At 34.5% G+C, this 27,843-nt stretch overlaps 1 protein-coding gene across 1 annotated transcript in view; it reads left to right on the top strand.

Moving 5' to 3' along the window:
* LOC137924898 (uncharacterized) overlaps nucleotides 1–27,843 on the top strand; it is a 156,867-nt gene that overhangs the window by 110,045 nt on the left and 18,979 nt on the right. The window contains exons 2-3 of the mRNA XM_068768290.1: nucleotides 10,915–12,261; nucleotides 13,282–13,391. Coding sequence (XP_068624391.1) covers nucleotides 10,915–12,261; nucleotides 13,282–13,391 — 1,457 coding nt within the window. The remainder of the gene's footprint in view (nucleotides 1–10,914; nucleotides 12,262–13,281; nucleotides 13,392–27,843) is intronic.

The raw sequence follows: 27,843 nt of genomic DNA, 5'->3' as shown, positions 1-27,843 counted from the left end.
AAAATGAAAACCCTATCAATGGTTTCAGAATGAATTATAAATAAGAAAAAACGTTTTCACATAACTACACGTTTAAATTAATTGTTCTTAACTATATGTACCTCCAGACTTTGTTACTAGCCTATCGCATTCCAATTGAAAAAATAAATATCTTAAAATTATCACTCTATACAGGTGATTGGATATAGGAGTAAAAGGTTTAAAGATTTTTATTGACAAATGAGCTACATGCACAGATTTAAATATTCATATACATATATAGAGCTATAATAAGGAGTGAATCTCCTTCAAAGCTGAAATGAGATGAACTATTCAGTGATGGTTTGTAAAATTCCACGCTTATGACAGAATTTGTTAATGCTAGGCTCGCAGTCGTTTCTAGTATTTCTAATTCAATGTCCACATTAGCGTGTCGCATGGCGCCGTGCGTCGACGGTGGCGCCGTCTAGCCGCGGGGAAACTGACTGCTCTGCACGGATTTCACATTCGCTGTCATCATATATGTCCTCTTTAGCTACCAGCTCAAAGTCATGACAACTTTACTTTTGATTAATTAAAACAAGTCAATAATGTATAGCTCGGATGGTGCCATAAAAAACTAGAACCGCCCGAGTAACATTCCATTTTTGAAATTCCACAGACGTTCTGTTGCACGCGGCATGCCTAATAGAAAACTTTCCCGCCAATTCCGAGTACGCCCTTCGATCTGTCACTACAAATGTCATAGAGCACACCCATTGCATTGTCTATGCACTGGCGTTCCCTTTATTGCAACCGCATACAACCTACTTTCTCCCACTATATTGTCCGTGGTCATGAGGATTGTTTACACGATGGAATTACAGATGTGGTGGAAAATGATAGCGTACAAAGTAACACGGACGCTTTGAGTTTACGCTAAAGCTCACAAGCGGGCCGTTATGGGCTATGCGGTGTTTGGGGGCGGAGCTTTACGTGCCTTGAACACTACCTTACTTTGTAATCGTGAAATGTTACAAGTCAAAAATACATCATAGATGAAAAATTATCCATGATATGTTAATAGGTCAGTTCTTGTAGACGAACATCAATCGACTTTACAGGGACTGTGGGCCTTAATCTTCCTCACATAATTGGTTTTGAAAATATGTATGAATGTTGAATATTTGAAAGTATTTAGATATAAGCCGAGTTGTTTTAATTTCAATACATCATCGTAGTTGTATGTTACGGCTGTGAATCATGGTCTCTAACTTCGAGCCTCATCACGACGGAGCGGAGAGCCCATAGTCGCTCAACGGATTCAACGTAACTAGACTGTGCTTAGGGTTTCTCTACAAGATCGAATTAGGTAGATGTGATTTGTAAAAATAACAGACATTGTCCGGCAGATTGGCAAGTTTTTCGCTGTGAGTTTAAGTTTCTAAAGTAATGATAACAGACCGCGAAGCGCAGATTACTCGTGGAATGTCCACCAATAAGTTGGATACAGAAACACAGAATACCACATTTTCCTTGGCCAAGATGGGGAAAAGAGTATTAAATTAAAAAGAACACAGGACAACTCCTTCAACCGGTCCAGTTATGGAGGAGGCATATGTTCAACAATAGTCAGTCAACGCAGACGTTGTTCTTTAGGATTTTATATTGAAAATAAATACTGTCTATGTCATGCACAACGAATTTTTCCAAAATGGTTCGTCTACCTAGACGGAAAAATATTGGACTTCTAATATTATTACGAAAAATTAATGCCATCGAAACGGCAGCATGTCAAATGCTACTATAAAATACGTATTTTAATATTAAATATCTGGATTTATTATTGTTCAGATGAGAGGTTAATTTTAATGTCTCAAAATAACAAGCACGGAAGTGTTGATTTCGTCCTAGTCGGTATCAACATATATGTTATCATCGGTAGAACATATATGTTACTATAACGTAAACATTACGTTCGTCATGTCAGGTTATAGTATAAAAGAATCATTGTTCCCGCTACTGATTGTATTAATTGATTATTTGTTGTTACTTATATAGTGTTACTAAAATCGCTGTATCGACCTATAGATATGCGCGCCGCTAGAGGGGTAGGGAAGGATCATACGCTCCGTTTTTAAACGGTTTTATTTAGTTCGACCCGTACGGAATTTATTTGGATCAAAATTAGAAATTGAAATTTAAGCACCTTCCCGTTGTCAGATTGATCTGAAATTTGGTGCACACATTTAATTTAGATGACAATACAATATAATAAAATCAATAACATTATAAATCTAAGATGGCCGCCGATACAAAATGGCGAATTATGTATTTTTCCTTAACCACCTCAATATGGGTATAAAATGAAAGGGCTAGTAAAACACGATGATTATATCAAAATTTACAATTCAAGATGGACGCCGTTCCAATATGGCGGACTAGGTACATTTTTTGCCACAACCACCACAATATGGGTATAAAAAATCCGTTTAACTTAAAAGTTTTTTAAATGTATTTATGTCAGTCTGCCGTCAACGCTCGCGTCGGTGCCTGTACTCTTTTTTCCTCGACCTCTACTACACTGCATTTTCTGAAGGCACGGTACAGCCGTTTCGGTAGCGTTAAAATAACCATTGCCCAACACCGTGACCATAAACACTGTAATTAATGTGTTTTTATACAGTTACATTATTTCGATTATCAATCTGACATAAAATTAACGAAACGGTATTCCGTGATAAACATATCTATAAAATAGTCATTCAAACCGTCGTAGTTTCTCAAACGACTAAAACATTGTGTGATTTATTACGTATTAATTTAGAGTCGCCTTCAAAATATTTCGTGTAATGAATACAAATGAATTCAATCCGTGAGGTAGCTTTCCGGTTCCGAAACGTTGATTTTCTTTACCGGAATATACCGGCTTATTTATTTATTTCCATAAAACGAAGAACAAGAATTATATATGAATTTATTTACTGTATAGACCGCATAGATATAAACGTGAATAGACAAAGTATATCATAAGCCCCCGTGCCTATGGTAACAGTTAAATTCCTTGACCTCTAAAATAAGACATTGATTAGTATTAACTAATTGTGTGTGTTTATGTGTGACGAGTTACAGCTCAAGCAGAGGTACCTTCATGAGGTTTTTGATCGAATGGTAGTATGTTATGGCCCAAGCCAAGGCTCTCTCGGGCACAAATAGATCTTAGACAAGGCGCTCTCTGCGCCATCTCTAGCCCGCGGAATCTAAAAATGTCATTTGGGCATCTCCACCCAAAGGTTGTCTGGTAGAAATCACCTCTAGCAATAACACAGCCTGTTCGGCCACCATTTCACAAATAGTTTAACTTTGTTATCTACATTTTATTACATACCCGCCTAGATGTATTTCTTTTATTGTTATTTTGGTATACAATATAAATAAATAACTTGTCACTCTACGAAGCGGGCTGCCCTCAGAAAAATTGTTTTTTTTTTTGCACTAAGTTACAGCAATCTGATGTTTTGGAAATAAAAAACATATTATCATGTTTGGTGGTAAATGAGGGCACAACCTACATCTGCTAGCAACAACTCAGCTGCAAGGTTCCCTCCGGAGGATAGAGTGCTTCTGGCTCTTGTCGCCTATTAAATTTGAAGAGACCAAGCGCATAGGCCTAAGCTCAAGCAGTAACTTGATAGGCATTTAGCCGCCCGATTTTTAAGAGCGGCCGAACTGGATAGGTTGCCACGAAAGATATATATGCGCCGCCGCGTTGTAGTCGTAAATTTATTGAAAAACAATATTAATGTTGGGTAAACCCATAACAACACCTTAAAAATAAAAAATTATGTGAAAAAAAAATTGCCAATAAAGACCCTGTCCCACCTAAGAAGAGAGGCTCCCAATAGCGGGGGCCACAAAAAAAAAACCAACACCTTGTTATAACTTTCTCTAGGCTTCATAACATTAGTAACTCTTGTGTTGGCAACTGTGTACGATATTAAAACACTCTTCTATTTAATGTCTTAATTATCCTTAATAAATTTAACAAATTCTTTTATTATAGCAGGAATGAATTTTCAAATGATAATTAAGCTAGGAGTTGAGGCTCTCTACGATACTACTGTGTGAAGAATATTGTAAAGAGCTGATACTACCCAGACTAGGATGCGATTGAAGTCCTCGTAGTCTTAATATAAAGAATGCCTTTATAGGGGAGTCAATCTAATTTTAGGTAGTTGCTGATAAATTGAACTCTTGTAGCATTTTTTAAAATTACTTATTTATTTACACTTTATTGTACACCATAGATAATAACTAAAGAAAAGAAATAATTTATATAGAGATACAAGAGGCGGTCCTATCGCTCGAGGTGATCTCTACCAGGCATGCTTTGGATTGATTCATAGCCATTTTACCCAAAGTAAATGTTTCCATGAGGGTCATGAAATAAATAAATGATTAACAAAAAATAAGTATTGAAGGATGCAATTAAAAGTTACTTATTTGTTAATTTATCAACAACAAGGCACTGGCGACTTGAGAGTTTTAGCTTGAACCGCTGGAACGTTCGTATATCCAACGTTGGCTTGTCTAATATATATAAGAAGATTCCCTGAAACATCGTTGTAATAAACTTATGATAGTGATGTCGGTGAAGTTTTTTTTTTAAAAAAAAATACGCCGGTCAATACTCCAACTGATAAATAACTAGTAAGTATAGTCATGTTTTTGATTAATTCATTGTACAGTGTGTAGCAGCGAGGAAACGGTTGCAATTCAATTGTATTACATCAAGATGTACTGCCAACAATAGGTTACAGTCCGCAGCTAAGAATTTGTTCGCGATCAATAACTCCGCATTCGTCATGCACGATAGCATGCTTTTGTTGGAGATTTCGGGTGACCAAATGATGATAATATCGCGGATAAGTTCTTCAATGGGCTAATAAGACAATTCACATCGTCATCATCATAACATGCTGGACAAAAGCGTTGATCATAGATTTTCAACAGTCTGAAATACGGAAGACAAAGTCTTCTGTCTTTTAATATGGGCATACTACGCTGTACCCGTAGGTCTGTGATCTCTACTCCAGAATCTTTAGCCATCAGCGGCCATCATTTCTGCGCCCACTGCAATATAAACTTGCCAATTCGCTATTGATTATATTTAAGGGGTTGTATAAACTAGTTTAAATCGATAAGTATACCTTTTAGTGAAAACTTCTCCCTGATTACGGCTTTTCAGAATACTCCAGAGAAATTGATTTTTCTTAACGCTTTTGGTAAACAAGAAAGTCTAATGCTTTTTATTGTTAAAGAACTATTTATAAGTAAAAATATAACTTATTATCATGTGATTTCTTCTGTTTAATAATTTCAAACGAAACCTAAAGAAGACATTAAATACTTTTGAGAATAACAAAGAAATTGTCAATATAAAGATCTCGTAACTAACCAATTAAAACTTAAAAATATTTATTTAACTTACAACGTATTCCGTGTCTTTTTGATGTCAACATAAATCCATAGCCTTTTCGTAAAATAAATACATCAGAGTTTGGAATAACGGGAAAAAGAATCTCGGTGGGATTATATTTTTTTTAAAGAATGTAAAATTACATATTTAATAAACACTAAAATAGCGTGCACGCGAAGGAATCATTTGAAAGGTGCGTAGCTTCTGTGAAGACTATAGTGTAGTAACTTTTAGCACACAAGCGTTCTTGATATTTTTAAACCTAACAAAAGCGTTTAGAACATTATCCATGTTTCAATTGTAATAATATGGACACCCTAATTGCTTTAGTATTAACGGGGTCGAAAAAGGTTATTGGTTCAAGGATAGGGTATTGTTGGAATTGTTTAGCGATTACGCCGTATTATAACGCGTTCTCTGTCGCAATACCTGGGCTGTCGGTGATTATATCCGAAAACAATTTGTAGGGTTGAAACATAATTACTGCAACGGTGTACAACATACAATTTATTTAGTAATTGGCTGTTGTGGTGTATTTAAACATTAAACGGGGTTTGCTTAATTGTGTCCTTGACATCTTTTAGGAGTATCATAGATGCGACGGAATTATTTATTTTGTATATATAATATCTAAAGACGGTGTTACTCGATGTGAGCGTCAAGTCTGTAGTGCTCCGTTTAGTCTAGTTTTCTTTTAAGATTTTATCCTTAATTATTATTTCGGTTATTGTAGTGATCTTTGGGGTAGGTCTGTGCCTTCAATTGGGCATCTATCGACTGATATGATGACGTTTATTATATCGAAACTACCTAATTAATGGTTAATTAGTAATTTTGTTATTTTATCTGATGCTTGCAAATTTAATGCTAATAAATTTAAAAAAATATATAGATTGTAAAAAGTTTTGTCATCACCAAAATAATATTAATGACATAGTTGCTGACACAGTAGAATAAATTATAATAGAAGAGAAACTGTTTCTCCAACATCAATTTTCTTAATAAATTGGTGCTTGCGTTTTGTCACCGTAATCATATAACACGAGAGTCTCCTTAATCGTCATTTAAATATATTCTAGTCGGCTGTTTATCTATGTCTTTGTATAAATACAAAATAATTTAATTTCAAATACAAATATAACCTATCTCGTCCCCACAGTCTACGTAGAGCGGAATAATTGATAGGGTCGTAGTCCATTGCCTACTTAGATAAACCTATATTTAGTATGCCCTATATTGTGGTAAACGGCATAGGAAATGTATCCATTTTAGCAAATTGTATACGGCTGACTCAACCCACACGCTATTATGGGTGGAAAGGACATCCTTTTTGTGCTATTTGGGTTAAGAAATGTCCGCACTATCCAGACATAGCTCGCATATCTGATAATCTATCTTGAATTTATTGGATTCTATACAAAGCCTATGCAAGAATATGCAATCTGTGTTATGGATTCTTTTTTTAAATAAACCACACTATTTAAAAAAAATTGAGAACAGATTTACTGTAGTCGCAAAAATTAAACTCCGTGATAGAATTCTCGCATTTCATGTTCCGTAGCGCACTCGACGAGTTTAAAATTATTCATAAAAGTTTATCGGCCCTAGAGGCATTTACTTGATATTTTATTTAAATATGCTTCAACATGAAATAAAATGTTAACTGGATAAAAATCTTAAAATTTAAATTTGTAGTCGTAAATTTTAAAAATGGGAACACGAGATTATAAATAAAACTTTTTTAATTTTTGCTCATAAAATGCAATAAAAACGTTCGTCGAAAGTAATCTCTAAGAAATTCCGATTGCATCAGTTGCGAGCTCATCTCAGATCAGGGTGTGTTTGGAACCATCGTAGCTTTAAGTTGAAGGATGTCCAAAGGAAAGTTAAAATCTTCTTTTTAACCGTTAAACCTGCAAATCATAGGGTTTCCCTTTAATATCGTCACGATGGGCGGTTTTGCGCTGTTCGCATCCCTCGAATATCAGCGACCTTTACTATGTCGTTGGTTTAGCTGATGATGCGGCTTATGCACGTCGTGTTCATCAGCTAGTGGTCGCCACTCGGGAACATTTCGACCACAACGGCAATTAGTTGCACGAGCCCTAGAGTGGGCGGCCACTGCCATTTCAGACGAGCAATTCTTCGATCAAAGTCGGTAACCTCATTTCTCAAAATTAGTTTATATCAAATCGGGCTCTAGTGGCACTCTTATCATGATGTACACTGTTCACTGTAAATGATTCGAAGTGGCTAATAATATGAATAAATTAATTTTACTATCACTATTACGAAAAGTAGTAACAACAACGTAAGAACTTGTACAGTAACCATATTATCATTGTATATTATAATGACGTCACATTATGTTTACTTGTGAACTTATTTCCTCAATTCTAGATCCAAGTGGGCAATAACAAGTTACCCACGGCAAACAAATTGTTTAAGCGTATGTCTTAAACGATCGTAATTAGAATTAGCACGTCCCTGTTTATTCTTTCAACAATCGCCCCACTAAACTGTGACCTTAATAATAGTTCGCTTCCGTTGTAGGAAACGTTTGACCTGAACTCGCGATGATATGAAACGTCTTGGCAATATAATAAGAGCTTGTAATATTTACAGTATTTTAAACTTGCCTACCTGCTACCCTCAAGAATAATAAAAGTACAAGTAAAAGATAGATTTGCTATTATTTGTATGGGAAAAGAAGTGTTTTTTAAAATATTTTTACACTTGCATTATAACTTCCTCGTGCTAAAGCGAATATGTGAATAAAACTCCAATAGAATATTAATAACAATTCTAATAGTCAAGTCAATCTCGATTTGTGCCAAATACTTTCAATACTAAAAAAATAAAAAGAAATAAAAACATTCATCGAAGAAAACATATATACACACATATAATTATATACATTTAAAAACAAGACAAACTTGTAGGAACATATGACTTAAGCTTTGAAACAACGAATTGATAAATCATTTAAATTACTTAATTTTAATGTATGCATTAGGACAAAACGATTTTAAAATCCTTAGTTTTGTTAAAACAGAAACCTTCACACTATGTAATCTAATCCTATTTATCTAAGGAGGTAATGGAAGGTGCTTAATAAGAAGTATAATATGTTTAACGATTATTGGTGTTTTTATAGGGATACCAAGCTTCTTATTTATGTAGCGCATTATTATTTTACTTTTTGAGTAAAAACTAGTAATGTAAATTAAAGTGCACAGGATCACTTATTCTTAGACACCTTTGAATTTTTTTAAATTTGAATATTAAACGTTCATTGACTGATAGCGCATCTCTAGTGCCTCTCTCAAAAGCCCTTTGCTTAGTTATTCTATAGAACACCCTCTTAGGATCTTGGCGATCTTTCCACAGAATAAAAAAAGTATAACGGCCCGTGCAGATAATTTGGAAAAGCACTCCAGCATTGATACTGCATAGAGATATTTTTTATAACTACATGTTTTTGGTAACTCATGAGTTTAGTAAAACTTGTGTGAGGTGCTCTTCTTTAGACATAATTATTTAGTTGTTTATATTTTACGTTTGATATCTTTCAAAGAAATTTCTAAATTAAAATATTTGTATCCAGGAATTCACATTCGCTTTTGAATCGTCGTTTTTTTTAATATTACACGTGGTAAGCTACCAACGGCGCGCGTTGATCTGTTGAGAAGTGCCGACCAGAAACTCACAGCTGCTCTTTTAAATGATATTTAACAATTTTTTGGCTAATTTTTTCTTCATTAATATATTCGTAATCATTTGTGTAGTTTATGAGAAAAATAGCAGTAGAGTCCAATTTGATAGCAACTAGAATCAAATTGAGTTCCATCTATACTAGCGTACTTTAGCTGATATTAAAGCTATTAGGCTTTTGCTGATCTGAGAAGAGCCAATATCAAACTCGAACGTGATTATTATGTTATATTTATTATTAATTCCAAAAATCACAAAGAAATACTAAAATCTGAAAAAGTAATGTAAACGTCGTTATAAATAAAAGACCTATTTATATTGTGTGATAAATTATCAGCAATATAAAATAAAATATAAAAGATAGAAATATATGCAGAAAATAAAAAAAAAACATAATAAATCTAAACAGTTTCTGTATATATCGTTGTCATCCTTGTCTAAGGATTCCGAGTGTCAAGAATGTGATGTATTCGTTTTACTATCAAGTAAATTTCATCTAATAAGTCAAGAAGATTTATGACTCATTTGTTAGAGCACCATTTGATATTTACCAAGGATAGTATAAAATATAATAAATATGAGGTGTTAGTTTAATGAAGGTTTGAAGGCAAATGCCTTTCGAAGAAGTGAAAAGGAATAAACTTATACGTTACTTGAAACCATATATGTAAAAAAATAAGTATTTTAATTTGTTTCTATATTATAATTTGTATGTATTTAATGTAACCTGTTTTGATATTCTTGCTATTTTACTGAATTAAATGTTAACTTACATTTTATTAATATTTTAAAAGAATGTTTGATTGTTGTAGGGTAGCATAGGACCTATCATCGTAGCGATTTTTAGGGGGATGACGTTTATCGCTGACAAGATGATGATGATGATTGAAGGGGGCATAATTATTAAGTTAACTGCAACTTTCTGCTTTAGTAACATTTAATAGTTGAATATATGATTAAATAAGAACCAAAGCAGGATATCCACCCCCAGGTCGACTAAGGACGTTATCAAGGCCATCGGAAAAGGCTGCATGCAGGCTGCTTCCGATAAGTATTATAGGAAATCTCTGGAGAGGCCTATTTGCAGCGGTCTTGAAGTGAATGAATAAATGAATGAAAAGATCCAAAGTTATTATTTTATTTTATTTAGAAATATGTTATATATGACACAATATGAGCTATAAATTATTTAAGTTATTTTATTAGCTACGGACATAAAAAAAACATATAGCTTTAACATCGTGATCCATTAAAAGGTAACACTGTTCTAAATAACTTTATTTGAATGATGGAAAATCAGATAGGACGTATTCCATGCCGCGGACGAGCCCCATTGTAGACACGTTTAATAATTTTAAAAGGCTTTTTGTTACCGGGTGACATAATCCAGAGCCTGCATAGATAATAATCTGAGTTTTTATGCTTCTACGGTAGCCTTAAATGTTTTATTGTGGGGTAGAAAGACGATAGCGTTGCTACAAACTTTTTTAATTCTTTTGATAAAAATCTTTGCATATTATGAATACTTATAGCTTTCTTAGTCAATTTATTTCCCTTCCGTGTGTTATTTCTTGACTATTTATCCTTCTAATAATTAACCGTGTTGTTAAGCAGCTAAGATTTATAAAAGTTCACGAAAACTGTTTAAGTTTATGTAATATGTAATAACAATTACTTTTTTTTAAATATGAGTTTCAAATTTGTGAGGCCCTGGCTTTAGTTTTAAAAGTTTTTGGGATTAATATATTAATTATTTGTTACAGGTAGCACAACAGATCTCACACCGACTTTAATCGGTATCTACGACTCGCTGCTGGAGCCAGCAAAGAGTCTAAGACCTGAAGCAAGTCGCTTAGAAACCGCCAAAGATGCAAGAAACGATCCACCTGTATCAGACCAAACACACATCATGACCGACAAAACTAAAGATGAAATTAACAACTCCGAAGTATCGAAATCCCCACCGAAAGACCCGTCTAAAATAGCCGGCAGTGTCAAATTGCCCATCGCGACGCTCAACAAAAGTTCCCTATATTATATTCGAACTAACAGTGATAATAATGGTGCTAGTGAAAGTAACAAATCTGACCTCACACCCAGTGATAATATACTCGTTAAAGAACAGAAAATGCAAAGAACTTTTAAAGAAACCAAACAACTATCAGACGTATCGGCATTTGATAATCTATCTCCGAACGTAAAAAGAATGATTTCTAGCGCTTCCGAAACCACAACGTTAAAATTCCAAAAGAAAAGCATTAGTACAATGAGACCTTCTGCAAGGCATAGATGTAACATTCCTCTAGTCGGGGCTACATCAAAAATCTCCCAGTCCGGTCTCGAAATATTACCATCTGTTGAAATTTATGACCAGCCATGTGGACTTAAAAGTTTACCCAAAACGGTTACAGAAGATACTTATGATTCACCTTCGAAAAAAGTTGTTCCAAAGCCAGAATTCAGAATAGAAACAGACCAAACTTACGATGTACCCACGAACAACAGGCCAGCGATATACGATGTCCCCAATTCGAATAAAACGGCCTTCGAATCATTGTCCTTACCTTATATCGACCAATCCATCGAGCTCTCTATAACGACAAACGATAGAGAGTTTGATATAAAACTTTCTTCAAAAGAAACATCCCCTCTAAAGCCAGAGGCAAAACCATCTCTCGAAGAATCTCCTGTAAAGTTAGCAAAAACCGACACCAATCTCGGCACCAGCAGTTTACACAGGAAGAACGTATCGATAACAAAAGACTCTATCCAAAAGCAGTTATTGAAAACTGGTCCGTATCCTGAAGCAATAGGTTCGACCGGTAATCTGAAATCGTGTGCGATACCGGACAAAGAGGTGATAAGACTCAACCCGCCAACCGTAGAAGTGACGAGACCGCTGTCAATGAGTTCCATAGCTTCTTCTAGCTCAACGTCAAGCAGCGGAGTTCAAAACAAAGGAGTTAACTCGGCTTATTTAGCTTCGATCGAGAGTCTAGACGACCATAGCGACGTGGATATGACGTCAGCTAATGGAAGTAATAACTTTGTTAATAACGCTGGAATTTTAAACGCTAGCGTGTCTGAAGGGTGCTCGGAGAATATGCCACGTAAGTTTTCCTTTAATTAACATAAACCATTAATGTTCCTTAGGGAAGGCAAACGGCGAACATACTTACAATTTATAAATAGCTATTGCTATTTTGAGTTCATCGGAATGTTTTGCACATTTAAGTAGAATATTATTTTGATATAAATAACATAACAATTTAAATTTAAATTGGATTGGGCTATTGGATCTTTTCTAAGGAATGCCCATTTCCTGAAATTTTTCGCAAGTATATTATTTTTTTTTGCTTATTACATGTGTTTTTTTTAAATCTCCCGTTGTACAATAAGGAGTAAATAAATAAAAATTAGTTCTTGATTAACGTGAAGATTTTCGTTCTATGAACAAATTAAAGGCCCTTCAAATAAGCATTCTCAGTTGTTTAATAAAGAGATAAATGTTATATAAATTATTCAAAAGAACATAACGACAATAACACGATAATATTAAATACATTGTGATTGATTTTATTAGCATATTTAGCTTTTAATTTATATTAGAGGTTGGCAACGCGGCGCTGGCGAGTGCCACTGCACCCTTCAATAAATTTTAGTGCGCCTTTAAACTATTGTTAATTTCGTCAAGAAATTCAAAACGTCGTATACGATCGGATATGAAAAAATTGCAGATGAAATGACAACCCAAATATCCCATCAAAATATTTTTTTATGAACAATATGTCATTGCTCTTGCCAACATCTTTAATATACTTAAAAACATCCTTCTGTATTTATTTAAGATTAATAATAACCTTGTTTAGTAATTAAAATTAGAAATTATTAAATTAAAAAAAATGAACATGTTTCATAAATATAAATATTATTGTTATATATTTGTAATGACAAAAAATAGTTTGTGTCCATCATGAATTTTTAATTTAGTATTTCACTCTTTACATATTTAAAACGTTGCCGACCTCTGATCTATATGAATGGTAGCACTACAGAACCGATTCGTTTATATGATGCAATATTTTAAAATACTGTATTTTAGTGATTAATAAGAAAATAAAATATTTCAGATCAGCAAACCTTAGATGAGATGTCCGGTCTGTCGCAGCTCGAAAGGGTTTGCGCTGAAATCGTCCAGACTGAAAAAGTATACGTCGAAGATCTCAGACAAGTTGTGGAGGTAAGTTCATTAATAATACAATAACTGATAAAATGTATGTGTAAAGAGATCTTTTAGTCACAACAAAACGGACACACAATATATTTTTTACTACAGTATTGACATCTCTCTTTTTATTATATTATTGTATGATGCAGAGCAATGATAGCTCAGCGGGTAAGTACTCATACTTGCGATCGTAAGTCGTTGAATTATTTCCCGGAATACAGTGTTATACTTAGTCTTGCCATAAATATTGTTATAAAGAAAAGCACGATTTTTTTTTTATACGTAACATTTATTCCTTTCATAGTGAGTTAGTTTAATACATCAATATATAACTATTAAAAATATACAATGTTTATTCGAAGTGGTCTCCATTGGCTGCAATACAGTCTTTTAAACGTTGAGGCCAGTTATCAATAGCAGCACGAACTCTTTCTAGAGGAAAATTCTTCACTGCCAACCGAATGGATAGTTTTAGGGACTCCAAATTATCATGGCGTTTAGAGCAAGCCTTACTCTCTAAAACTGACCATAAATCATAATCCAATGGATTTAGGTCAGGACTTGACGACGGCCAGTTTTCAGTGCTGATAAAGTCCGGAACGTTAGTTTTCAACCAAGATTGGGTGGATCGAGCTCTATGACCCGGTGCCGAGTCTTGTTGAAAGCACCATTCTTTGTTATTGAACATGGTGTTAGTTAAAGGCTTAACTACCGTCTCAAGAATGGTATTTTGATAAACTTGTGCCGACGTTTTAATACCTTTTTCACAAAAATATGGCTCAGTCACCCCTTCATAGCTAACACCCCACCAAACCATCACTGAAGTGGGATAATGCCCACGTTGTACTCTGTTTACTAATTGCGAAGCTTCTTTAGAGCTTCCAGCATAAATACGGTCATTTTGTTTATTAAAATACTGCTCAATTGTAAAAATTTTCTCATCCGTAAACAAAATTTTTTTGTGACCTCCCTTTGCGTACCGCTTAAGTAGTTGTTTGGATTTTACCACCCTATTCTTCTTTAAATTATCAGTTAAGAAGTGACCAGTACGTCTCTTATAGGCTGCAAGTCCTAAGTCATCTTTTAATATACGCGACATGGTTCTAGGAGCTATCTTCATCTCCCGAGATAAAATCTTTTGCTTACGGACAGGATTTCTTCGAATTCTTTCCCTAACTGCTTTAATCACCTTTTTCACACGAACGGTACGTGGACGGCCAGATCTTTTTCTGTCACAAACAGAGGAGGTATCATTGTACCTATCAATAGCCCGGTAAACAAACATTTGACTAATACCAAGCGGGTGGAGGGTTTTAAAAATTGCACTTTTCTCCATACCTACTTTATGTAAGGCAATCACAGCGATTCGGTTCTCTTTATCACCCCACTCCATTTTAATATAACAAAATATTTAACAATATAATGGCGCGAAAATAAGAAAACACATCAAGCAATCATATAAAAATGACAGATTCCAAATTCAAACGTAATATTTTCTTTTTTTGAATAGTAACAGTATTTATGGCCAGACTAAGTATAGATGTCAGACTTTGTGCATTCATTATATAGGATTATCACTGCCAATTTTTGTTTGATAAATTTCTTGTGTGTTAATTTATTTAGACTACGACCACCGTAATTATAACACTAGTAGCTCAGCGGTAGAGGACTGAGACTTGCAATAGAAGGTGTCGGGTTGGATTCCCAAAATACAGGCATGTATAGTTCACACTTTGTGAACTATACAGGATTGCCGTTGCTCATAAGTTTCAAGAAGATGGGCAGTGGCGTCTTCTGCGTACCATAATAACACACTGAGATCGCCAGCCCACCTGCCAAATGTCGCGATTATTATATACACCCCCCATAGATAACCAACGCGTTGCAGTTGGCGTCTATAAGTTGAAACGACGATTCAAAAACTCTTTCAAAATTTGGAATAGCACGTAGTAAAATGAGTTATTGTTCACTATATGTTCCTTTAGATTTAGTACTGCTAAAAATAATTGACTGTTGCATAAAAATAAAAGAAATTGTTTTGTAAATAGAAATTTGTAACATACTTCAGAGTTTAAAGAATCTATAACCGATTACACTATATATGATAATGAATGAAATGCAAAACATTTAAAGTCGAGGTAAAAAATATGTAGTTGCTAAAATAACTTTAAAAATTTTATTTCTTATATTGAATAAACCACCTCTAATATGGGAAATAAAAAATGAAAATGTCTGAAGTCTAGGAAGTGCTTGTAAGTAAATAATCCACCAATTGCACTTACTAGAGAGTGATTACGTATTAATGTTAGCTCTACTATTTATCTAATGGGACATCGTATAACTATGTCGGCCCAGCCTAAATGTGTTTAGTGCAAGCCATTTCCTCGCCTTTGAAACAGCATACTCGTCCTAATTCACAACTCGTCGCGGTTTCCTCATTTGTACTTATTTTTAAATGTTCATCTCTTTTATTATTACTTCAATTCTATTTATAGCTTTCTCTTTCTTATTGGTTCATATTGCAACATCATTGCAGTGTCAAAAATCACTAAAAAAATAAATTTGCGTATTGAATAGTATCTTTATCGTTTCAGCCATATGACATTCACTGCATTAGATTGGCTTCTCCCATAGATTTACAATAGGCGGTCCTGTTGTGAATCTGGAAGCAGTTACATCCAGTGTTTAACGATGATCTTAAAAAGGTCGCCTGTTCACTTACGAGTGGACATTCCATGATGCGCTTACTGTTCTGTGTTCTCAAGATCCTTAACAGCCTTACTGTCTGTTATGGGAGTCAGTCAGAAGCCAACTTTCTTTTTTGTTGTTTATTTGTTTAAAAAGGTTAAAAATGTTATTAATTAAGTTTGCATAAATATAAGGTAATCAAAATAAAAAAACGATTCAAAAATATCTCACACCGGCGCGAGATCGGCACTGCGAAAGAAGTTCTAGCTATCAATGCCGGGTCTCTCGTTTTTTGGCACGCGGCGGACCCTTTCTCGTAACCGTACTTAAAAAAATGATAAAAGATAACTAAATTCCAATAATTTACCAAAGAAGTAGTTAAAGTCAAACAGGCATTTTGTTAAGGCCCCAGGAGCCATCTGATCTAGGCGCTATGCGGCTTTATCACTGCCAGTTCAACCAATGAATAATTGCTTATTATAAGTTAATTGAGAGAGATATATACATTGCTCATAAAGGTTTGAAGAAATTATTATATAAAATTGGAGGACCCAATGTGAGGTCTACCACGCTGATACGAGAATTTTCTAGCCGCGTTATTTTTAGAGTACTACCTTTCAGTGCTGAATCTAAAAGTTAATATTTGATATATTAAAATACAACTGTACTTCCAGTATAATCAGAAATAACGAATGCTTACGCGATTGATTATATATGAATGTATGTTTAGTAACACTGAATTAGCTTTATAACGTAGGCTGTAGGTGTTAAACTCTGCTGAGAGTGTAGAAAATGATATTATAATTTTTAACTTACACACACACAAAGAAGGAATTGGAGGCAATAAACGTTAAAAATTAATAAACCTTAAGTGCGGCAATAAATTTACAGCTAGAGTCGCGTGCCTTCGGTTGACCTACTTGCCGTTTGCTGCACTTTGCAGTTTTTACAAGTGGCAACATTAACACCTCGTTACTTAGCGCGAAATGGTCTTGCTATATTTGACAGTAATGGATATACGAGTATATTTGACATGCATTTCTAACTAATTGTATTTGTGACATATATCGTTTCAATATTTCTTTATTACAAACATAAATGATTTTGAATTATAATGTTTTTAACATTTACATTGTACATCTCATAAACACTAATATAATTTACTTTATTACAACTGAAGTACACAGTGATTGTTCATAAGTCTAGAAGCTTGAAAGGGTTTATTCTATTCTCAATCACTCTGTATAAAGTTACCGCTCTAAGACTATTAAAATGCGGCAGGCAAATAACTTCTGACAGTATAAAGTTTGGATGAGTAGATAGTAAATATTAATTAATTTTAATAAGTAGTATTCCAACGCGTCCAGTTATCCTGGCGATCGTTAGGTGAGCAATATTGTTATTATTTTTGAAAATTATTAATTTTTAGATAGGATGTGTACCGTACATTAATTAACAGCACGTGCTGTACATTCACCTTTTTAAAGTTTTTACACCTATAACCAATTATCCTGTATTAGTTTTGTAAACTAAATACTCTATTTAACTCTTTAATAAACTAGTCTACTGTCTTAAATTAAATAAATAAACAAAGTATGTTAATGTGTAGGCCACACGAAAGCGGCTACCGAATTTCGCTCCAAAACGCGCGCGCCTTAACACCCGTATGACATTGACAGCTGTCAATCGCGCTAGCTGTCACTGTCAGTGCTAATTGCCGCTGACATTTCGTTGGCACCTGCCGTGAATGCGTCTATTTTTGCCACGGGCGATTTCTTTTAATGGACATAACTCGTACCTTTTTAACCAGTACACATCCGATAATTAACATATAATTCATTATTAAAAGTTTTACTCAGAAAGCTATAAAATTTACGATATTTTTAATAAATTATATTATGCGGCATGCAATGTTTCATATTAATTTACTAAGACAGGTATAATTTGGAGGATTTTGCTAATAGAAACGATCTTATAGAGGTCGACATTCTGCCTCGTGAACGTCTTATGCTATGGTTTTCTCCTGAACTATAAGGTCTCAGTGGCCATCAGTTTATTGCGCCATGTAGCCTATTCACTGCCACTTCAATGTGTCAATTCGCATTTTAATTAGATTATTAATTGTAAAAGATTTTATACCGTCTCACTAGACACCATAAAGAAATACAACTTTTATAAAACTCTTATTCGTATTAAGCCGTCGTTTACACGGGCATCGTCTCTAAGACGAAGGGACATCGTTAGCTGGTCGCAGGTGTTAAGTCTAGTGGGATGACAGGCGTCCAATTACTCCGTACTGCAAAGCTTAACTAATTTCTTTCTCATGCAGTCCACTTTCACCATTAAGGCGCAGGGTTGTCACTACTGGATTAATGAGGTTGTTCAGGAATTTAAAAAATATTTACTGTTATATATTTCAGCAGTATGACGTTCACTGTTGTACATAGAGATTCCTATTAGAAATGATTGAAACCAGCTTGGGTCCAGTGTCTTTCGACAACCTTAACGGTTCACCTTGCGGAAGGACGTACACTGCGTTTGCCGGTCTGTGGTCTCCTTAACCTTCGTCTCCTTCCAGAACCTTAAAGCGGTTTTTGTTCTGCGCACTACATAGCCTGCCCATTGCAACTTCAACTTCTCAATTTGCAACTTATTGAATACGTAAAAGTAAAAAATATTTATTTTGAGGATTCTGTTGTCCTTTTCGGTCGTGAGATAAGTAAGATACGCAAGGACCTTAGACACCTGTATTCGTAAAGACCTTATTGTAATACTATTGAGCCGTTAATAATTCTCCTAGTACAATATAACGATAATATATTATACTACCAAATTGTAGAGTATATCTGTACTCATATCTAAGTTTTAAGAAGGTACGCGTTAGCTGAATCTTAATTTTTGGAATTTTTTTTTTATTTATGGGCAAAAAACGGAGAACTTTATTGTTATAAATTATAATATGTAATTTTAATTGTAATCCAGTTTACAAAGGGTATAAAATTACTTAAATTGAGGGAGCGTATGAATGTAAGTAACCACCTGTACTCAAAAGATATCTTTTACAAATTCTTAGTAATTGCACTAAAACTAATTTTTAACAAAAAAATTTGTTATACTACGTTATGAAACCTATTAAGTGCTACTAAACTAAAATTTTAATTCTACTTTAATTGAGGAGTTACCGTGCGTATTAAACTAAAGCAGATTATTGAAACCGATCTGCTCGCAATTCGTAATTGGATTAAAACTCGAGTAGTTTGTGTTTCGATCGGATTTATTTAAAGCCGGCAACCCTACCGATTGATAACGTGCGTCGAACATTGTGAGCGCTTTCTAAAAACTAGCGATAGTTCCGTCGCTGTTAATTAGTTGCGAAATATTAACGATGGCTTGCTTTATTTGACAAAACAAATAGTTTAATTAAAGTTAGATTTAAATAGTAGTATAGCAGTGACAGCCCAGCGGTAGGTCGCGGGTTCGATTCTCGGGATGATATGTATATAATTTACACTTTGTGCAATAATTGCATAATATTCCCGCTATTCACAAGTTTCCAGAGAATGGGCAGCAGCGTTCTTTGTGTAACATAATATCATACAGTAATCTCCAACCTGCCTGTCAAACATGGCGATTGTAGTATATTCCTCTATAGATATATAAGGGTATAGATATATAAGATGGGCGTCTATGGGTTGAAACTACGATTTCAAAACTAATTATCTTATTACGTATTTACAGATTGATCGTCGCTTGCTAAGAGTGGCAAGCACTTGTCGTTTCTGACGTGTTTTAAAAAAATGAATTTTAAAATGTGACTGCTATTACGGAGTTTATTACTTTGTATTTATGTCAATCTGTCATAAGAAATGATACTGTTACATTAAATCACCACACACATTTCGATGAGCGTGTATACAGTTGCAACATATGTCCAGAAGCAGAATAAAAATAAACACATTTCTGTATCAAGTTTCCTGGCCAGCGCCATTATAACACCATCCTGATAACTATTATTGGTCACGATTAACCAACCATTATAACGAGATCCCTAACTTTTATAGACTTTCGCCTTAATACCATCGCTCCTGAGTTTTCTATTCATTCTGAAGGAGTCATGTTACAGTGGGTACCTCAAGGATTATCGAAAAAAACTAGACGTATTCTGAACTCTATCAGAATGGGTGAAGGCATGTCGTTTACCAATACTAAAATAGGTTGTGAGATCGTCTGGTAACGGGATAGTAAACAGCCTAATATGGGGTTGATGGTAGGACGGGACGGTTCTGTTTTTTGCCATTTCATAGTACTAGTGATGGGATCATACAATCTGCATCCTAAGTGTAACGTAAAAAATTATCTTTTAAGCATAAATTGTATGGGGTTATTTAGAGCTTTTTGATAGTGAAAGAATTTCTGTTTTACCATAAATTATTAACGGATAACAGATAATCGTACATATTAATTGGTTACATTTGTAAAACTTGTAATAGAGTAAATGTAATGTTCGTTTGCTGAGGATTAATATATAGTACACCCGATACAAAAATCAGATGTTTGAGTAATATTAAAAAATAACGTAATACGAAAAGGCGTCTTTAAAAGTCATATCAATAAATATAAAATTTTAATTAAAATAATAGTATTAAAAATAATTACTATATATCTCTGCAGCGAGAGGCAGTCTAATGCCAGATGGGCTGACGAGATCGTGGCTACGTCAGGTCACAGGTGACTCCAAGTTGTCAAAGATAGAGGAAAATAGAAATATTTGAAGCAGGCTTTGAGGAGGTCCATACAAATTAGTGTATAATAATCAAAACTATTTTTTAAAATTACTAATTTTAAGTCATTTGTATGGAATGAAATAAAGCTTTGTGCTAAGTATTGATGTAAGAGAACTACTATTGAAGCAACTAAAACTGAACTTGAACTTAGTCCGTGCAATTTTTCGCAATCTATTTTGTCGGAACCTAAATCGGAAGAGCCTAACTTATGTTACAGATTTACGTCTGGCCTTTATAATGATTTTTGAATATAGTAATGACGATTATTCATTATGTTTACAAGGGTTGACGTGTCCATACATGGATAAAACCTCAATTTAAAATTAAATATTAAAAAAAGATAGTTTATATTTCTGAATTATAAAAAATAGTTTTGATTTTTATAACAAGTAAATTCATTGGATTTCTAAGGTTTCAATTTGTTCTTCAATTATCGATATCGATAATTTGTAGACAGTTTCTAATAGCACGTTTGCATCCCTTATGTACATATTTAGATACTTCTCCGTATTATAACTGTACGATTTAAATAAGACAAGAACGGGCTTTGCTTCTATTTTATTTCAATACTAAGCAGTATCTCAACTTCATTTACGTGCAACTAAATAAACTTTATAATAATGACGTCTAAGATTTACGTGAATGGGATTGGAATCATATATTTGTTATATTGTTGTTGTCCAGTGTGTTTTGCGGTAAAGTAATTTAATATAAATTTGGCCTTTTAAATACAGTGTCTCAAAGAAGTGAAAGAAGACACACCCGAGAGAAGTTCACGGGATTATTTGCTAAGAAATGGTTTATGCTTAACTTGATGAAGGACATTGCTTGACTAAACAACGATCGTTGGGGTCGAAAGGTTTTCGATGCATGCAGTGTGAGTAGAGCCTCCAATAGATGACGATGAGATAGTTAAAGTCGCGCGAAGTCGCCGGATGCGGGCAGTACACGATCGTTCATCGTGGCGGCCTTTGGTTGAAGCCTATGCCTTGCAGTACGCGTCTATCGGTCGATGCGATGATTTTGATCATAAAACACTTTTAGCACGTTACTAACTCAATCCTAATAAAAAAGAACGGACAAACAGAATTTGTTTATAGGATTTTCTCACGATAAAAGTACCTTCTGATCATTATGAATAAGGCACAATATAGCTAAAAATTTTATATACGTACCGCTTGATAATAAACAATTGGGCCACACGCCAAGCATTGACATGATTACAAAATTAAAAAAGGTCGAAATTTATTGTTACGACAAATAGATAGAGATCGTCCTAACGCCAAGAACGGAAGGGTTTTGTAACCTACTTGCCTTTATCTTTAACCAATTTATTGAGCTCAACCGAAGACGAAAGTACAACCCTGGTACGAGTGATAAGCGTTAGCGATTTTTTATAGAGTTCAAAATATTTGTAATTTTTATTTATTTACTAATATTTTGGATTCCTGTATTTTGCTTCTATTATTTTAAAATTGAATGCTAATAAGGCTTTGGAGTATGTCTTTAGGCCAAAGCGTAAATACACTTAGTTGAAAATAGCAATATCTTAAACTTTGAAAGAGGCTATGCTCAGAATTACTTTACAAGATCGAATCGAGAAAGTGGAAGTCCGTAAATGAACGAAAGTTACCAACATAACCGAGAGACTAATTTGAATTGGCGAATTGAAGTGGCATTGGGCAGGTCACACAGAGCGCAAAACAGATGGATTGATGACAGATCAGCTAATGCAGCGCAGAACGTCCACTGACAAGGTGGAAAGATAATTCTAACTGGGTCATCGAAGACACTGAATGGAGGCCTTCCCCTAGGATGATTAAACTTTCTAATCGTTGGAAACTTCAGAAATAATCTTTAAAAATAGTATTTACGATGATTTGTCTTTGGATTGTGTTTATTTATTTTCGTTTAATGATGTCACCGTAATGATTGAATACAGTCTTCACTTTCCTCTGTCTTCATAATAGAAACAAATTTCATTTCATTATTATGTCATCCGATAGCTTCCCACTGCAAGATATAGCCACATCTAGAAACTTCTCGTGACCCTGACTATGTCAACGGTCTAACTAGTGGGAGACCTAGGCAGGTAACGTCTACAGATTCGTGGTCGTCCCTCGAGAACCTTTCGACTCCAACAAAGGCATCGATTTATCACTTTCAAAATAATTAGTTTATAAGTAATTATTAAAGTTAGAGTGAGAGAGTGTCGCTTATGCCTTGTACCAATCCCAAAGGGTCATGTAAATGTATATATTTAAATTAGGCCCATTCTTGTCGTGGCACCGCAGTACGTGAGTTCGATGCACGATAACAGTATCACAATCCGTGATGGCTGCGTGTGGTTTTTTCTGAAACATAGTTAATGTTGCTATTGAACCTTCTTTGTAAAAAATATCGAAAAAAATATTGCACGTGTTATTACGCTAAGCAAAATAATACCTATCAATTACTGTTTTCAGGTTTATAGATGGGCAAATAAAATCGAATTGCATGTATATGATTATATATATATGCGGTACATGTCTGTCTGTCTATTTGTTCTGGCTGATCTCTGAAGTGGCTTGACTGATTTTGACGGCACTTATACTAACATGTAGCTGATGTAATTAAGAGTAGCTTAGGCTACTTTATTTTAAAAATAAATTTAAACTAAAAATATGCTATAAACTGAATAATTTTTTGTTAAATTCCTCGTGGATGAAGTCGCAAGCACAGCTGGTAATTAATAAATGTTGTCCCAACCGAACTAAATTTTAACTCTATAACGGCCTGAATCGAGGCTTAAGAGGAGTTCTCTTTCTCATTTACCATTAAAAGTTCACCGCCACCACCAAGATTCTGCTATCATAAGTTCGATGAAGCTGTGGATCAAAACGGGAAAATTATATTTACATAACTTTTTACTGTTGAATTTTTGTAGCATCAACTGTCTTTTTATGCAAATTCCATCAAAGGGATCACATATTTTATATTCAATATTTATCCTGTCTGCTTGTGCTTTTAATAATGAAAACACAGAAAAATTCATCAGAATCTTTTTAAACTGAAATTACATTCTTCAAATACGCAACACATGTACATTTTGGTTACTTAACGAACAGTTTATCTCTGCTGCATTAATCAGAGTTCCTTCGGTGTTCATCATCATTACATCCAGACGTCCACTGCTGGCACATAAACCTGCACATAAACCTTTAACTTAAGTTCATTATTACTATAACTACGTGAGGTTTCTTTTTATTTTTGTTTTCTGTCGTTTTAATGCGGTCTGTGCAGTGCGTATTTTATTTGTAATTATCGATTTTTGTTTTATGAAAATAAAAAAATAATAACTGAATTCTGTTGTTAAAAGTTTAAAAAATCTCTGTTGATACCGATTGTGATAACAGGCGTAATAGTTTACTTGTTCATATAAAAAGGTTTTATTTGAAGTTTTCGTCTGTTATAAGTGCATGGTTAGGTTGTGAGTGCCCGACAAACACACGCCCACGCGTGCGGCGATAGTCGTCGAACTCTTTTTACGGTTTCCGATATTATAAGGGCGTATGCACATGAGCGACTACTTTTAATTTAAAAAAATAATAATAATTAATCAAATTACGTTTCCTGTTTATTTTAATAAAACAAAGTTATCTGTTTCAGATTTTTAAGTACAGATATCTATTTACCTTATTTTGTCTCACTATTTTGAGACTTGTTAACGTCTGTGTTTTCTTTAAATCGGACTTTTACTGATGCCCTAATAGCATTTGCAGATTTTGCGGAAATATATATAGGCGAAAAAGCGCAGAAGGCGCCTAGCCTAATGGCTCCCGGAGGAGTCATGATTCAGGCCGCTACATGCTACTATTTCACCGAACTGGGAAGTTGCCGAGCCGATTTGATAAACCACAAATCCAAGTGAAAGAACATAGATTTCTACAGAGGAAGGTTCGGTTATTACATCGACATAGAAACCCATAAATAATGAAATTAAATTATAAAACAGACTACATTGCTACCCTCAAGACAGATATCTTCTATACTAAAAAAAGAAAAATAAACAACAATATTCATCGAAGATAAGAAACAGTAAAAAAACCTCTATATATAAACTATATTAAACATCATATATATATAAATATGTAATATGTATAAATAGACCGTGATATAATATGTAAAATACTGTTTCATTTTGGCGACCTTAATGCACAGCAAATAGCTGTGTAAGAATTGTGCGATGATTTGTGAAGACTACATATTTCTATAGAAAGTAAATTCGATGTAGTTTTGGTTTTCTGTGGTTCGACAACAAAAGTCGTCCGTGTTGTCATAGCCGTGTCGACAGCGTGGGCAGCTGACCGTTATACAAATGCAGTGAACGATCCCATTGATCAACTGTCTTTCACGCTTGCGTAATACGGTCACTTGTTGTCGCTCTCCTAACACTGTCTAGCAAGTGCTTACAATGATGCTTTTAAAATTTTTAGACATCGGTTTCCACCTGTGTTACCATTTTCTGCTTTAAGAGACAGCTCTTAAAATATCTACTATAAAACTTTTCTATGTAATATAATAAAAATAACTAAGTGATCTAAACAAGATTTTGGGTTTAAAACACCATGACATCGTTATCAGGTATGCTCCCGTTATGTTATCTTATGTTCTCGTTAGATAAACTGACTTTCCAATAGGTCCAAGAAGTTAAAGGAATTTCAATGGTCAGTGGTCTACAATGTGGACAGACGTCTTACGCTGCGTTTGCCTGTTCGTGCTCTCCAATCTGCTCATTGTCACTTCGCTGCGCTATGCCAGATACTTTCGTTGCATACGGATCTTCTCATTCCTTCAGCAATCTCGTGGGTTTGGTCTTCGATGGCTAGTTGAGTGACTGTAAGCTTGCAAATGACGCCCAAAGTGCAAGACTACGTTTCATTGCCCTCTTTATAGACAAGTCTTTTTTAATAATGTAATATATATAAGTAATCAAATGACGCATTTTAATCCGTATACAAATGTGTACTTTATATATATACCTGCTTATGTATGTATCTATTAGCCCACTAATTCCACGAACTACAATACACCGCAAAGTTCTGCGTGGCAATGCAATAGCGCTCCTTATCTGCAGCTATAACCTCCTATCCTTAGTTTAACTGTACTAGGTAATTTAATTAGCCGCAGCGTATAAACCGGAGCACGCAGATATCCGAACAGTACCGTTGAAGGCAATTGGACTCTATTACTAACTTTTAAGTGTCGGTATAATGTTCGTTATTTTCTTGATGTAACCGCTGATTTGTGCTTTCGAACTTGCTTAATTAAAAAATATATCTCACAATTTAAACATTTACTTCTTTCGTTTTTTTTCATTAATTAATAAGATAGATATCGGCCAGTGCAGTCACCAAACAATGTTACTACTCGTATATCACGCAGTGATATAAAACTAAATGCGATATGAAATTATCTGCCCTCAAATCAATGAGATACAAGATATTGTTCAATGAAACAGCCGTTAATTATAGCCTTCATTGAACCCTTTTTTAACATAGAGATACAATGTCAATAAAAGTTTGACAAATAACTGAATCTCTGGTGTTGCGGCTACCAAAAAACAAAGTCAAAATGTCAAATATTTCTAAATTTTTAATTGTTTACAATATTAATAACTGTTGTTTTAAATATACTAAAATATTAAATAAAAATAAAATTTGTCAGTGTGAACACTTCGCGGTGACAAGAGAAACTTATGTTAAAAAATCATGCGATTAAGTAACCAAAAACATATACATGCATACATGTACATGTAAAACATTTCAATCGACTAACAAACGTGGAATAAAATATCGTATAGGAAAAAAGTATTACAGTGCAAATACAAACACATGAATTCTAGTCATGCAATTTAAGCAATTGAAAACCGATTTTCGTGAGTTATTTTTGTTTATTATTGAAACAATACAGACAGACAGACAATAAATAATAACTTTAAAATATTTTTCATGCGTTTATTTTTGCTATTGGACTGCGACTTAACAGAGCGAAGACTATCGGACCAGTTTATTTGATATAAATTTGAATTTGGAATTCTTAACAACTCATTGCATTTGATGTGTTTAAGATTATACTGCTAGTCGATATGGGCTTTTGTACGGCTTTATCGAAATTGAGTCCGCGGGCTAAAAATTTATGCTGGGTAATCGTACCCCGGTTACAATGAAGACACACGCACGAGGATGGACTATATCTGTGTAGGTGTATAGTGTAGTGAATGAGTTGTAGTGTAAGTAGTGCGAAGCGAGGACTACTCGCCGGTCGGGAGCAACACGGGCCTCTCCAGACCGCCCTCGCTTAGACACGGGCTAGGCGGGTGCGGCCGCCGTGTCATGAGTATAAGTATGATGAATGTCCAGCCCACCGTACCCGTCGGGGGCTCGATATGAGGCACATGTCCTAACGTCGAAATCTTAACTACTATCGCCTTAACTCGTATCTTGTAGGTGTTTAATTAAATCCCAAGGTTGAATCTTTGTTTCGTGGTAGATTCTCATTACTGCGACAATTTAAAAACTATACAGTGTCCTTTACCACCTAGTTACGCTACTCGCATGACACTGGCAGTGACAATGGCCCAAACCGGTGTTTCGAGTCACCGCGACACAAACAAACCCAACTACTATTGTTTACTGCTCGTGCTGCCTTTAATACGCTTGAAGAAAACGATTCAATTTAGTCAAGTTGATACAGCAAGTAGATGACTCAATTAATTAACTTGCAATAATAATTTAACGATGCAAGTAAAATATAAAAAGACTAGATATATTGGTTAAACAAAAAGAATATTAAGACAATATAACGTCTTTCAACCCATTGACGTTCGCTGCAAGGCAAAAGCCTTCCCCATAGATATCTATGCAGTATATACCATAAACGCCACTATTGAGAAGCTGGTTGACGATCACTGTGTGGTATTGTGGAAACTTCTTGTCAGCAGTGCAAACCTA

The sequence above is a fragment of the Battus philenor genome, unplaced genomic scaffold (assembly GCF_028537555.1).
Source record: "Battus philenor isolate CCGP_79_NKW_IND1 unplaced genomic scaffold, ilBatPhil1.0.hap1 SCAF_25, whole genome shotgun sequence".
Lineage (NCBI taxonomy): Eukaryota > Metazoa > Arthropoda > Insecta > Lepidoptera > Papilionidae > Battus > Battus philenor.
The sequence above is the reverse complement of the archived record's forward strand: the minus strand, read 5'-3'. Positions and strand labels throughout refer to the sequence as shown.